At 37.4% G+C, this 12,561-nt stretch overlaps 1 protein-coding gene across 4 annotated transcripts; it reads right to left on the bottom strand.

Annotated features, from left to right (window-relative positions):
- Nucleotides 1–77: 77 nt before the first annotated feature.
- On the bottom strand, nt 78–12,420 carry NMRK1 (nicotinamide riboside kinase 1). Of its 4 annotated transcripts, XM_039361419.1 has the most exons (11): nt 12,284–12,420; nt 12,149–12,184; nt 10,051–10,176; nt 7,690–7,732; nt 6,968–7,058; nt 6,280–6,328; nt 4,286–4,454; nt 4,137–4,208; nt 1,682–1,788; nt 1,187–1,265; nt 78–319 (listed from the first exon to the last, which is right to left on the bottom strand). In XM_039361419.1, exons 3-11 carry the CDS (start codon nt 10,067–10,069, stop codon nt 316–318), a joined length of 633 nt encoding a protein of 210 aa, XP_039217353.1. In that variant the 5' UTR covers nt 10,070–10,176; nt 12,149–12,184; nt 12,284–12,420; the 3' UTR covers nt 78–315. The 4 variants fall into 4 exon arrangements, with proteins under 4 accessions (XP_039217353.1, XP_039217370.1, XP_039217342.1 ...); XM_039361436.1 differs by lacking the exon at nt 10,051–10,176; XM_039361408.1 differs by lacking the exons at nt 10,051–10,176; nt 12,284–12,420 and having other exon boundaries at nt 12,149–12,261.
- Nucleotides 12,421–12,561: the final 141 nt, after the last annotated feature.

Below are 12,561 nucleotides of genomic sequence, written 5' to 3'. Positions count from 1 at the left end.
TACATAAAACAAATGTATACAAAAAGTGACAACCAACTTTTTTCAGTACAGAGACAATTATAAAATGCAACAACCTCTAAGTTTTTGACAATATTTATTAAGAAGAAAGAGAGAGGAATTGCAACAACTGAATTCGTACCGAACCACAACCAATATATCCAATAGTACAGAAGAGCTGAGTTTTCTTCATTTAATTTTTACTGCTTTTCTGTCAATTCGCAAGGTGTGGGATGTTCTTCCGTGATTCATGAAGTGGTTGTTATTGAAACTGTCCAGGCTGGGAACCATATTTATGCATGCATAACAATGCCTTGCTCACCTATAGAAAAAAGAACAAAGCCTACATTAATTCATAGATGTGCTGTATCTTTTCCTAGTCAATAATCTGTTTCCAATGTTAATATAGCCTTAAATTATTCCTTTTTATTTTAGAACGAACTATGAAAAATGAACTGTAGTATTTGTCATAGTACTTCTTTGCTTTCCCAAAGGCCTCTAATATAAGGCTTCATTGTTACATGCCTAAAGTAGAAATTGATTCAAAGGGATTTAATTTATGTAGCAATTGCGAATTTAATATATCCTATTTTGGTGTAACCTGTTAATTAAATATGTGCACATAACATTTTGGAAACTAATTTTGCAAAAATGATGCAATCATTTTATCTATAAGTAACATAAAAAAAACCTTATGATTAAATTTGAATGCCCACTTAAGTTTTAGCTGTAAAGGGGAAAATATGGGTTTATTGCAAGAGGCATTTTTGTAACACTTCTGTCAAGATATGTTTCCTAATACTGACGGACTTTCTCCAGCAAGTTTACTAATACTGACCTATATGCAACACTTGCAGATTACTGGAGATATTATTACTCGAATGACCCAATTTTCTGGATATTGGAATTTTTTAAAAAGAACATTTAATAGCCATCAATTGCTGTTCACAGTCTGCCAGTACCTGCAGTAGGATTTATTGGAGAGGGATGGTCTTAGATCACACAACGAAATACTAAAGCCCTAATAGCTGTCCAAGGATACCAAGAGTTGAACCTGTACTTCTGTGGGACCAGCTTATGTTTGTCAAGAGGCTTTCAACAGATTTCACATGTAGAAATCTAATGATGCATATGGCATTATCTGCAGTTTACTTAATGCAAATGATCTTAACTCAGGCAAACTACTTACTTCTCTTCCAATGCCTCCATTGTATCATTATATATCCTTGAACAGAGGTCTTCCTGTGATTTTGTGCCATCCAAGTAAACTGCAAAAGGTAGAATACAAATGCAAATTACTTTAGCAGAGGAAACGTCAGTGTCACCTTATTGCTGAGAAGGGTGGCATATACATTTAATAAATAAATAATAAAAATATATAAATATAAGCTATCCACTAGCACAGTTCATACAAAGAGATATAAGTTAAGGTCCCATGCAATCCAAAAAACAATTTGAACACTAACAGTGTGAGCTTATAAATATCTAGTAGTTTAAGAAAACATTTGGGAACTAGGAACCCACTTATCATATTCATAGCTGTTCACCTTTCACATAAATGCAAAGAAATATTGAGCAATTTTTTAAAAAAAAATATAGGAACTATATATTTATAAATAAGGCTATGCAATATTTATGCAAATATCATGGACACTTGGGAGAACTATAAGAATGTTAGCTGTACCGATGCTCATTCCATTTTCTTCCATTTCTCTCCTGTGTTTCTGATACATGGGCCACACATGTCCATCAAAGTAACCAGGTGGGTCTGGTGGATTGTATATTCTGTTGCTATATTAAACAAACAAACAAATGAACAAAAAACAAAGTAGTTCTTATTAGTTTGGTAATCTTCAAATGGTTTCTTTTTTCTCTATTTCACTCCTAGATTTTAGAATCCAGCATTTCATATTGTTCAGTACTACTACTTTTAAGCCATTTTCATAATTTTTGTCACAGTCTCTCAAGCATTAACATAATGTTTCTAAGTTTTGATTCTTTAAACCTTTGTAGCTCTAGGGAAATAGTTGAGCACTTACAACTTTTTGAATATAGCTGAACTGCAAGTCCTTACAAGCCCCAACAATCATTAATTCTACCATTCTACGATCAAGAACACAGGAAGGATCACAAATTAACCACCTTCAAATTAAATCTATTACAGCCATAAGACCAACAGCATCTACATGCTGTATTCAGAGATAATCTTCATAATGATGTGCCTCTAGCTGTACTTGTTAATTGCGAAGTCGTGTCCGACCCATCGCGACCCCATGGACAACATTCCTCCAGGTCTTCCTGTCCTCTACCATCTTCTGGAGTCCATTTAAGTTCACACCTACTGCTTCAGTGACTCCATCCAGCCATCTCATTCTCTGTCGTCCCCTTCTTCTATTGCCCTCAATCTTTCCCAGCATTAGGCCCTTCTCCAGTGAGTCCTTCCTTCTCATTAGGTGGCCAAAGTATTTGAGTTTCAACTTCAGGATCTGGCCTTCTAAAGAGCAGTCAGGGTTGATCTCTTCTAGGACTGACCGGTTTGAACGCCTTGCAGTCCAAGGGACTCGCAGGAGTCTTCTCCAGCACCATAGTTCAAAGACCTCAATTCTTTGGCGCTCAGCCTTTCTTATGGTCCAACTTTCACAGCCATACATTGCAACTGGGAAAACCATGGCCTGGACTATATGCACTTTTGTTGGCAAGGTGATGTCTCTGCTTTTTAGTATGCTGTCTAGATTTGCCATAGCTTTCCTCCTCAGGAGCAAGTGTCTTTTAATTTCTTGGCTGCAGTCCCCATCTGAGGTGATCTTGGAGCCCAGAAAAATAAAATCTGTCACTACCTCCATTTCTTCCCCATCTATTTGCCAGGAATTGAGAAGGCGGATGCCATGATTTTGGTTTTCTTAATGTTGAGTTTCAAGTCAACTTTTGCACTCTCCTTCTTCAACCGCATCAAGAGGCTCTTTAGTTCCTCTTCACTTTCTGCCATTACAGTGGTATCATCTGCATATCTAGCTATACTAGAAAATAACAATAGAACTGTCATAAGGAAAGATCAGTCATGCTGATCTAAGTAGATTCCATTGTGTCTTAGATTCTATTACAGATCTGTGCAAAAGACCTACTGCTTCCTGAAGCTCTGAGACAAGATTGATTTCCTTCAATGAAGATGATGCTGGGAATGGTCACCCTATTTTTTTGCAATTGACAAAAACATCCAGTCCACCCTGTCTCAGCTTGCACTTCTAAATAAAAACGATCCTTGGCTCCATTTGTTGCAAAAGGTAACAGTTGTATTAGAAGTCAAGTGAACTGCAATAAAGCAAAGCCAGAACTGAAATTCGTGGGCCAAATCCCAAGTGTAATTTTCCCCCCTTAGGCATTTCCTGCTACTGCCCCCCCTCCCCCATCGTCCAATCAGTTTCAAAGAATATGTTCTTGAAATGGTCACTCTGGGTATAGGCTGGTTTGCAGCTGCATTCTTCTCCCAGGGGAGCAACCCTGAAACGTGACTCAGAGAAGCAAACTTACTTCCATTACTTTCACTTTCACCCTAAACCAGCGGTCCCTAACCCCCCAGCCTGTGGATAGGCAGAATCTGGGTTGCACAAACAAGTGAACACCCATCCATGGAATGCAGGCAGCACATGAAACCACGCCCCCCTCAGTCCACAGAAAAACCTCTCCATGGAACCAGTTCCTAGTGCCCAGAAGGTTGGGGGATGCTGCCCTAAGCATTCCCCCTCCCTTTCACCCTCCACTCAGGATCCATGGCAGACTGGCACCCAGAGACAGCAGGTGACCAGGTGACCATTCTGATACATTCTTCTGCTATGAAGGAAAGCTTTCTCTTTCAGAAAAAAAGTAGAGACAATCACCCCCTTTATCTTTCTGAATGAAGGTCAAGTAGCAGTCAATTCCCCTTTCCAAACACCAGTTCCAAATGCCGCCTGACCAAAGGGAAATCTTGTCCATGGATTGAATATAGTCCTCCCAACACAGAGACATCCTAAAAGTGGAGCTTATTTTGAAGTATGTCTTAAGAAGAGAAAGCTTGAGGTGCAACTTTACAGAGAAAGGAGAAATAGTGGATAAAGGGGGAAAAAAAGTTATATTATGCATTGCTTTTAGGTATACCCTACCTTCTTCGCCTTTTACATTCTTCATAAGGAATTGTTAAGAAATATTTTTTATCCCATATATCACTAAGGGGCCTGCAAGAGTAAAACGACAAGTAAGGCATGCTGGTTTGCCATACTGCAGTTCTTGTAAATGTTAAACAACTGCTTACTTGTAGTTAAACAGAAGGAAACCTTCAATAATTAAGACCCGAAAATCTTTTGCTCCTGTCTGATCATCATGTGTATTATTGGGTGATCTTGGTAATGCAGAGTCTTCTGGTTTTGCCATCCAAGAACGTATGCTTGCCACCATTGTCTCCATGTACAAGGCATCAAGTACTAAAAGACATACTTAAATCTTAAAATGTAAGGCAGCATTCCCAGTCTGCACTCATTCTGCTCATGAGACACTCAAGAGCCAAAGTTTGAAGTATATACTGAACAGAATGGGAGAGTTAGGACTTACTTTAAATGGTAGAAGATTTTGTTATTTTGAGCATTCAGACTATCTGAGAAAATGCAAAGCGTGTTTACTGTTGATTAATCAGGACTGGAAGCATGAAAGTTTACAAAGTGATAGCAAGGTATAGGAGCAACAAATCCAGTTATTTCATTATAGTTCACAAATCTGAAATTCTATGCAAATAGCAGAAAAATGGGGTGTAATGATTTAAGGACAAATTAAAAGAAACAGCAGATTAATAATTTCCAAACAATAGCAAGAAAAAAACCCACTTATTTCACTTTCTCATATGTAGTTTAGATTATACTAAGTTTTAAATCTTTATCATTTAGTATATAAAATGAAATAGTACATCCTTCTTTAAGCAAAAATGAATTAAAATAATTATATGAATTCTTTTAAGGCAGCAAAATGTCATGCTTAAAACAGTTGATTACATTTAATTATTCAATGCTATATGAAGGAAGTAAACTAACACATTTATTTATATAACCAGAATGTATTACTGGCGGTTCCCTAACCTTAGAATGGTTAAAAAAAATGAATTATAAGTTTCTGTGCATAGCAAAAGTATGGAATCAAAGCATTATTTTTCTAATGAACAAGTTTGAGGTCAACTGGGGCAAATGGTTGTTGAATTCATTCACATGCTATCTCTAAAGTACTAACTGTATTTTAATGATTAACTGCTTTCTATTTAACTGCTTAATGAAAAATATTTATATCCCAAAAATAAACTGAATTTTGTAGGCACTCACTTCCTTTTCAAAACAGAGAGCTTTAAGAGAATCCTAAAGCTTTTACATAAAATATTTTTATCCTAGAAAGAGATTCTTCTGTCTTTTTCTTTCTCATATCTATTTCTTTCTGCTAGTTCAGATATATAAACGAGGTGAAAATGTGATTCATCTCATTCATATGCGATGTCGTTCTACAATCCCCAAAAGCTGATTATGCTTTCCTAAGCCAATTTAATTTATGGTGAATTCTTATTAGACTGCAATTCACAAATTTAATAATTGCCTGCATTGCACAACAATCAGCACTGTCTGAATCTGGACAAGTTGATCACGTACACATTTGTTGCCAAATATCTTATATTAATAGCTTTTAAACCAGGTAGTTGATTTTGTAAGCAGAAGCAGTACATTTGCATTCCAAGAACAGGCTATATCCATTACAGAACAAGCTTTTATAAGTAGTTAAACAAAGCAAAATGCAGATTTCCTCTGAGCACTTGACTGCTGATACAGTACATCTAGGAAAGGGAGAACCAGAATGAGCAGAGAAGACCTTCACTGGCTAGGAACAAAAAGGGCCTTTCTTCTCATTTATAAATAGGATGCCTTTGTGCTATGGTACAAAGATTAAGACAATTGAAATATCTGTTGAAAATTGTTTTTTCCCAGTACTATAGTGTTTAATTTATTTTAATGTTTACAGATACATATGTACAATTTAGAGGCCATTCAACTCTGATAACTCTAATTAGCTTACAGTTAACTAGTAAGAGCAATACAATAAACAGAACAGAAATTATAACTGGCCCAAGAAGCCGATCCAAATGGGGCACAACCATTATCCTGCCCGGAATGTTGGGAGAATAGCAGGGCCTTTAATAGCTTTTTGAATGCCATCAGAGTGGGAACCATTCAGATCTCTCTTTTGAGCTTTCAAAATATCAAAAAACAGAATATTTACCATCATACTGGAGAAATCCACGATCATCTTTGGCCACTTCAGATTCAGGCTAAAGAAATCCCAAACATATTATGGAGAGAGTATGGCACAAACCCACAGGATAAGTGGCTGAAAAACTTAAGGCATGGAGGCAATTTATAGCTAAAGTTAACAATATTATCCCTATCATTCTGTACCAAGTGAATTCAATTCCTGAGCATTAATAAAACAAACAAAATGACACCCCCACACAAACCATATTTTTTCATTTAAAAACTGATATTTGCCAAGTTCATTTGATATTAACGATGTCAAAAACAATAAAAAAAATCAAAGATTGAAATGCTAGGCAAACCATACAGCCAAACAAATGATGGAGAATGGAAAAGCCAGCAGTAAAAAACACAAGTTACAATCATATGATGTCTTGCTTAATGACTCCATGGATTAGTGATGAGAGTTTCCGGTCCCAATTGTGGTCATTAAGCAAGAACTACATGTAAAGTTGCTGAGACTAAGAAACTATTGGATTGAGAACTTGGATCACACCTGGTGAGTCATATTAACTTCTGATGTTCATCACCGCACAGACTTAACTGTAGGGCAGAGGGAAGCTTTGTGGCCACTGGAATAAAAAAAAACTTAAATCCACTTCTGCAACGAAACAAAATATTCACTCAAACTGTAAAGTTTTTCTTAAGCTTGTTACCTTAAAAAAGTTATCTTGGGAAATTATAGTACAACTGGGAAGCAGTTTCTTCAGCTTTCCTGCCAGAGTTGTTTTGCCTCCATTTGTTACGCTGAATTGGAAATGGGGAAAAAAGGGTATTGAGAAGAACAAACCATACAATAGATAGCACTATTAATAGCTTTGTTTACTCTGCAATTGATTTGTATCCGATCAAATGTAATTATTTTTTTAGCTTAAGTAGCCAGAAGGTTATTTATTATAGTTGCATAAGGGATTTCCCTGTCAATTATCTTCTGAAGAATAAATGCACAATGATTACTCAGTGTTTTGCCTTTTTTTCTTCCTGAGAGCAGGGCTCTTAAAAGTATTGTGTGGTTGCAACAGCAAAAATATTAGGACTAGAATTGCAACAGCAGTGAAAGCCACAAGTTCATATACATTGAATATTTTCACAATACAATATAGGTATAGATTTAGACATTCAACAAATTTATTATTACATAATCATAAAGTGCCATAACTTTTAAACGTATTTTATTGGTTTTAATTGTATGCCAATCATAGCCAGTGCTGAATAGGGTGGTCTTTACAAATGTAAATTATAAATAAAAATTATAAATAAAATAAAATGAAAAGAATCCACACTGAACAAGTGGTTGTTAAACAAGGGCCACCTATATTTAGAGATTTGGATGCATAAAATAAGAAAAGAGGATTTCAAATTCCCGTTTCATACTTACCCTCCAAGTCCAATGACCAATGTTTTCATTGTTCCTTTACAATCTAAACATTAAATTGAAAGGGTAAAATTAAGAGCACGTCCATTAGCTGTTTTTCTTAACTTATGGAACTTTTATATATTTTTGAAATTGTACTATTTCAGTGTGGGACTCTGTAAAAGTAGACCAGCCTGGCCACTTTCTGAAAACCACACAAGTGAAAAAAAACAACCCCACTTAGCTCAACAGTGACAACAATCAATCAAACCTCAGTTGAAATATAAAGTAGAAGAACTATAAAAAGGAGGATTGGACGTAAATGCAATCATCATCTTTGCCACACCCCTAATTTGGTGACCATGAAAGAATGTAAAGTGTATTTAGGAGATAGTTGAGTTCTAATCCCACTTTAGACGTGAAAGCTCTTTGGGCCAATCTCTCAGCCTAACCCACCTCACAGAGTTGTGGGGAAAACAGGAGGAAGAAAGAGTATTCTGTGTGTTCACCACCCCGAGTTACTTATAAAACAATAAAGGTGGCATTAAATCTAATAAAGCTAAATAATAACAAAAGAAATATGTGTCATTTAATGAGAATCATTTGCTTATCCAAGGTCCTGGAAGAATTAATACTTTTTCGAGCAAACATACAGGATCTCTTCTCCTGATGCTTGGTTTCTAATTCTTGATCGTTTTATGGCTTTTACTGCCTCCTCCAGATTCTTCGAATCCTTCATGAGATGTGGCGTACAGAAAAATACTGTGTTCTGTACATGGCACAGGGCCTGATTACTTGAGGGTTCATCTATCTTCCATGGTTATCTGCCCAGCTAGTTTGATCCAGTATGTGGACATTCTCTTGGTTCCTTCAATTAATCTCAGGAAGTGTGTCTCCTGTAGCACTTCCTCTTTTGAATGAGGTTCTACCTGATACCTGGATATTCCTCCCCCATATCATCTAAATTACCAAGTCAGTAAATGTAATCACAGGATTACATTTTTAATAAATGATATTACATGACCAATCCAAAACAAGTTAAATTATTCCTGTGATTTGGACACTATTCTTCTATTGATATGGCATAAAATTGCATTGGACTTTTTAATATTTATGTCACACTGCAGAGGCATAGTCAACTTTCAACTTCATCTACAATTCCAAAGTTCTTTCCACAGTATCTAACCAGGTATCTTCTTTTTTATAGCTATATCATTCAAAACACCTTTTTGGAATGGAATCTGAAGCCCTAATGCACATGAACAAAAAATAAGCTATTTAGTTAAAGGCAAACATTTCACAGTGTTTTATTTCAGGTTTTAGTGCTGTTATAAAATAGGCAAAACTTATGATTACAAATACTAATAACCATGAAGGCATCTGGATTATATGTTGTTAATTAACTATTATCCTGCAATTGCTTCCAAGTCTTTTATCAGTTACATAAGGGTGAAGGCTTTCAATTCTTTGGGAGTTTCAAAACAGAACACAGCTCCAAATTAAAATCTTAGCAGTGTTTCTCAACCTTGATAATTTTAAGGCATGTGGACTTCAACTCCCAGAATTCCACAGCCAGCATTGCTGGCTGTGGAATTCTGGGAGTTGAAGTCCTCATGCCTTAAAATTGTCAAGGGTGAGAAACACTGAATTCTAAAGCAATGTTACATAAACAGAAAAGATGCATGAATAACATTCCACAATATCATCTACTGAACACAAAGTATTTATTCCAATCTTCACTGAACCTGGCAAAAATAAGTTTATATTTACATCAAAATGACTGTCAGTAAAACACAGCTCTATTCAAATTACACCCTTTGTAAATAAAAGCTCTATGGTGGTTGAATAAGACTGCAGTTCCTAGTAAACGTAAACTTAACTGGAACAAGAAATAAAGTTGCAGTCAGGATGTGTAATGGCTTTCACAAAGTTTGCAAAGGAGACTCCTTATTTCCTTATTTATTAATTGAGGGAGACTAGATTGGAAGATGTTCATGATTTTTAAATTGGAGGAAGAAAACTACTATGCTGATGACACTATTTTGAAAGATGAAAATGCAAATGATCTACTAACACAAATGAAAGGCAAAGAACCAAGTGAAGAAAAACTGTTTTAAGATTCGAACGATCTATTAGTTCTAATAGTGAAAGTCAAAGAGTTAAGTGAAGAAAACAAACCTAAGATTAAATATAAAGACAGCTAAATTAATGGCAACAGATAAACAACCAGCCTCAGACTTGCCAAAGAACATACTGAAGTAATGGATAGCTTGTTTTGTAGGATTGAACATAAACAATAATGGGACCAAGAATTACACCACGGACCAGGACTTGGTAGGATAGCAGCAAAAGGTTTGGAAGAAATCAGCTATTGTGACACTATACCTGAAAAGCTCAGCCTCATTCAGCCAATGATTTTCCCAATGATGTACTACAGTATGAAAACTGGACTTGAAGGAGGATGGAATTAATAGTATAGTTGCTTCTAAAATCTGACATTGGAGAAGAATTCTGAAAATAAAATGGACAGCCCATTGGATCATGAAATAAATACCGAATTCTGACTAGAGGCACAAATGACCATACAGGTGGTCCTCGATATATGATCATTTGCTTAACTTTGGTTCGTATTAATGGCAACCTTAGAAAGGCCAGAAAGCATTTGGAAAGGGTGCTTTACAGCTTAATTAACCACTTCCAATTATCTCAAAAATCACATTTACACACCACAGTCAGATGATTGCAATCTGGTGCTTTGCAACCTGTTTGCACTTACAACCAATTGCCAAGCACCCCAATCAGCTCTGCCAGCTTCCCTAGAAAATCAATGGGGAAGCCAACTGGGAAAATTGTAAGCTGATGCCACTTGCAAAGAGAATTTCCTCTGGTTTCTGGGAGCTGAAATCCTTTGGCAGCAGGAAGCCGAAATTGAAACAGGATATGGAGAATGGAGATACAGCACAGTAAGTAATGCAGGGTGCTTTGGGAATAGGAAGCCACAGGAAGGCCAGGTGAAGGTTATGCATGACTATCTCTCCATTCAGGTTGAAAATCTTGCTTGGATTTCAGCAGGAAGGATTTCAGCTTCTGAGAGGAGAGGCACCTGCATGTGGTCTTTGCTGGCCTCCCCACCTCTAAGGCATCCAATACTTCTTACCTTTATCTATCTTACTTTCTACAGTGTCCCCTTGGCAACCCATAAGATTAACCACAATTGGATGTGCAGGGATTGTACTCATTGAGCGAAGCAGTCACATGATATCCTTCTTGATTACTGATTTGTTCAACTACCAAGATTCCAGTTCAATTGTGATTATAAGTCAAGGACTACCTATATTTGAGACACATTATTTGAAGACTTAGTTCTTGGAGAAGTCTATAACACTAGGAAAGGTTGGAAAAAAGAGAAGATCACGAGCAAGAATGTGACTGGAATTTAGTGACAATGGGTGTGGTATTGAGCAATCTAAAGTGCCAGGTTGAGGTCAGAACATCTGGAACAAATTGATATGGTCACCAAAAGTTAACACTGAAGTTAATGGCACATAATGAGTTACCTGGAACAAATGCAGTGTGAATTTATCCTCTGTATGTTCTCATTTACAATATATATACATATACATTTACAATACATATACATATACATACATACATACATATACACACACATACATACATATATACATATACAAATATATATACATAATACACACACACACATATATATACATAATATATATATATACACGCATATATACATACATACATACATACATACATACATACATACATACATATCATTCCCAGAATCTTACAGATTTCCATTATAACTACAAAGGGGGGGAAATGGAATAAGTACAAATGGTTTTTGATGGATGTTAAAACTCTATTGTTACAGAAATATAATTTCATCAATAGTATTTTTACCCCCTACAGCAGTCCCTCGGATTTCTACAGTTCTCCGTTATGCTTGTAACCCTCCTATCCTTCCCCACCCATTCCATCTTTTTCTTATCCTAAGGCAGGGGTCTTCAAACTCGGCCCTTTTATGACTTGTGGACTTCAACTCCCAGAATTCCTCAGCCAGCGTGCCTGGCTGAGGAATTCTGGGAGTTGAAGTCCACAAGTCATAAATGGGCCGAGTTTGAAGACCCCTGCCCTAAGGTGAGAATTTTAAAGCAACCACAGAAGAACAACCGTTAAGGAAGACCGACAGAACAGCACTCCAGGAACTCTCTCGAGAAAGCCAGGATGCGCACAATCGGATTCAAAACACTCGCATTATTATGGCGGCAAGTACAGATTTGCCCAAGAGCGTCCAGTCTTGCAATCACACACTTAAGAGTTTGCAATCACGCACTGCAGAGAACGAGGTCAGATTTTCGTTTTTAGGAAAGTTTAATTGTACAAGGGCTTCTGTTCAGAGGGTCCTATGCAGAAGCAAAAGCAGGCCCTTTGAAGCAAGGTAACAATGCAAACTCACATTTCTCCTCTTCTGAGCAAAGTGGCTGAACCACTCCTGCAAGAAAGCAAAGCGAAGTCCGCATTCAGAACGCAAAACAGAGGCGGTCCGCCTCCGAGCCCCTCCCTCTTCTATCACCCTATTAGAAGCCGCTACCTCCGTAAACACAGAACGGGGTGGAAACGGGCAGAGGCTACCCGTGCTTGTACACCAACAAGACGAGCTGGGGGGTCCCGCCGCTGCGCTCCAATTGGTCAGCATTTGCAGCCTGTCCAGCAGCCTTAGGAACTGCCCCTCCCCTACTGGAGCCGCGCTCTCTGATTCGTCGGCCTGTTATTGGCCCCTCCTTCCCACGCGGAATGCCCCTCCTGGGATGAGTCCCCCCTCGCCTGGTCCCTTCGCTCTTCCTGCCGTGCGGCTCCTTGGCCTCTAGG

This window comes from Crotalus tigris, unplaced genomic scaffold, assembly GCF_016545835.1.
Source record: "Crotalus tigris isolate CLP2741 ecotype Arizona unplaced genomic scaffold, ASM1654583v1 scf7180000017585.4430047, whole genome shotgun sequence".
NCBI lineage: Eukaryota > Metazoa > Chordata > Lepidosauria > Squamata > Viperidae > Crotalus > Crotalus tigris.
The sequence above is the reverse complement of the archived record's forward strand: the minus strand, read 5'-3'. Positions and strand labels throughout refer to the sequence as shown.

What these genes read in the sequence shown, in the direction of transcription:
- NMRK1 (XM_039361408.1), bottom strand. Translation starts at nt 12,212, where the DNA reads ATGCGGACTTCGCTTTGCTTTCTTGCAGGAGTGGTTCAGCCACTTTGC. An exon ending in TTGGTCATTGGACTTGGAGG is followed by an intron (nt 7,059 to 7,689) that starts GTAAGTATGAAA and finishes TTTCCAATTCAG; the next exon opens with CGTAACAAATGGAGGCAAAA. An exon ending in TGGATTTCTCCAGTATGATG is followed by an intron (nt 4,455 to 6,279) that starts GTAAATATTCTG and finishes TATGTCTTTTAG; the next exon opens with TACTTGATGCCTTGTACATG.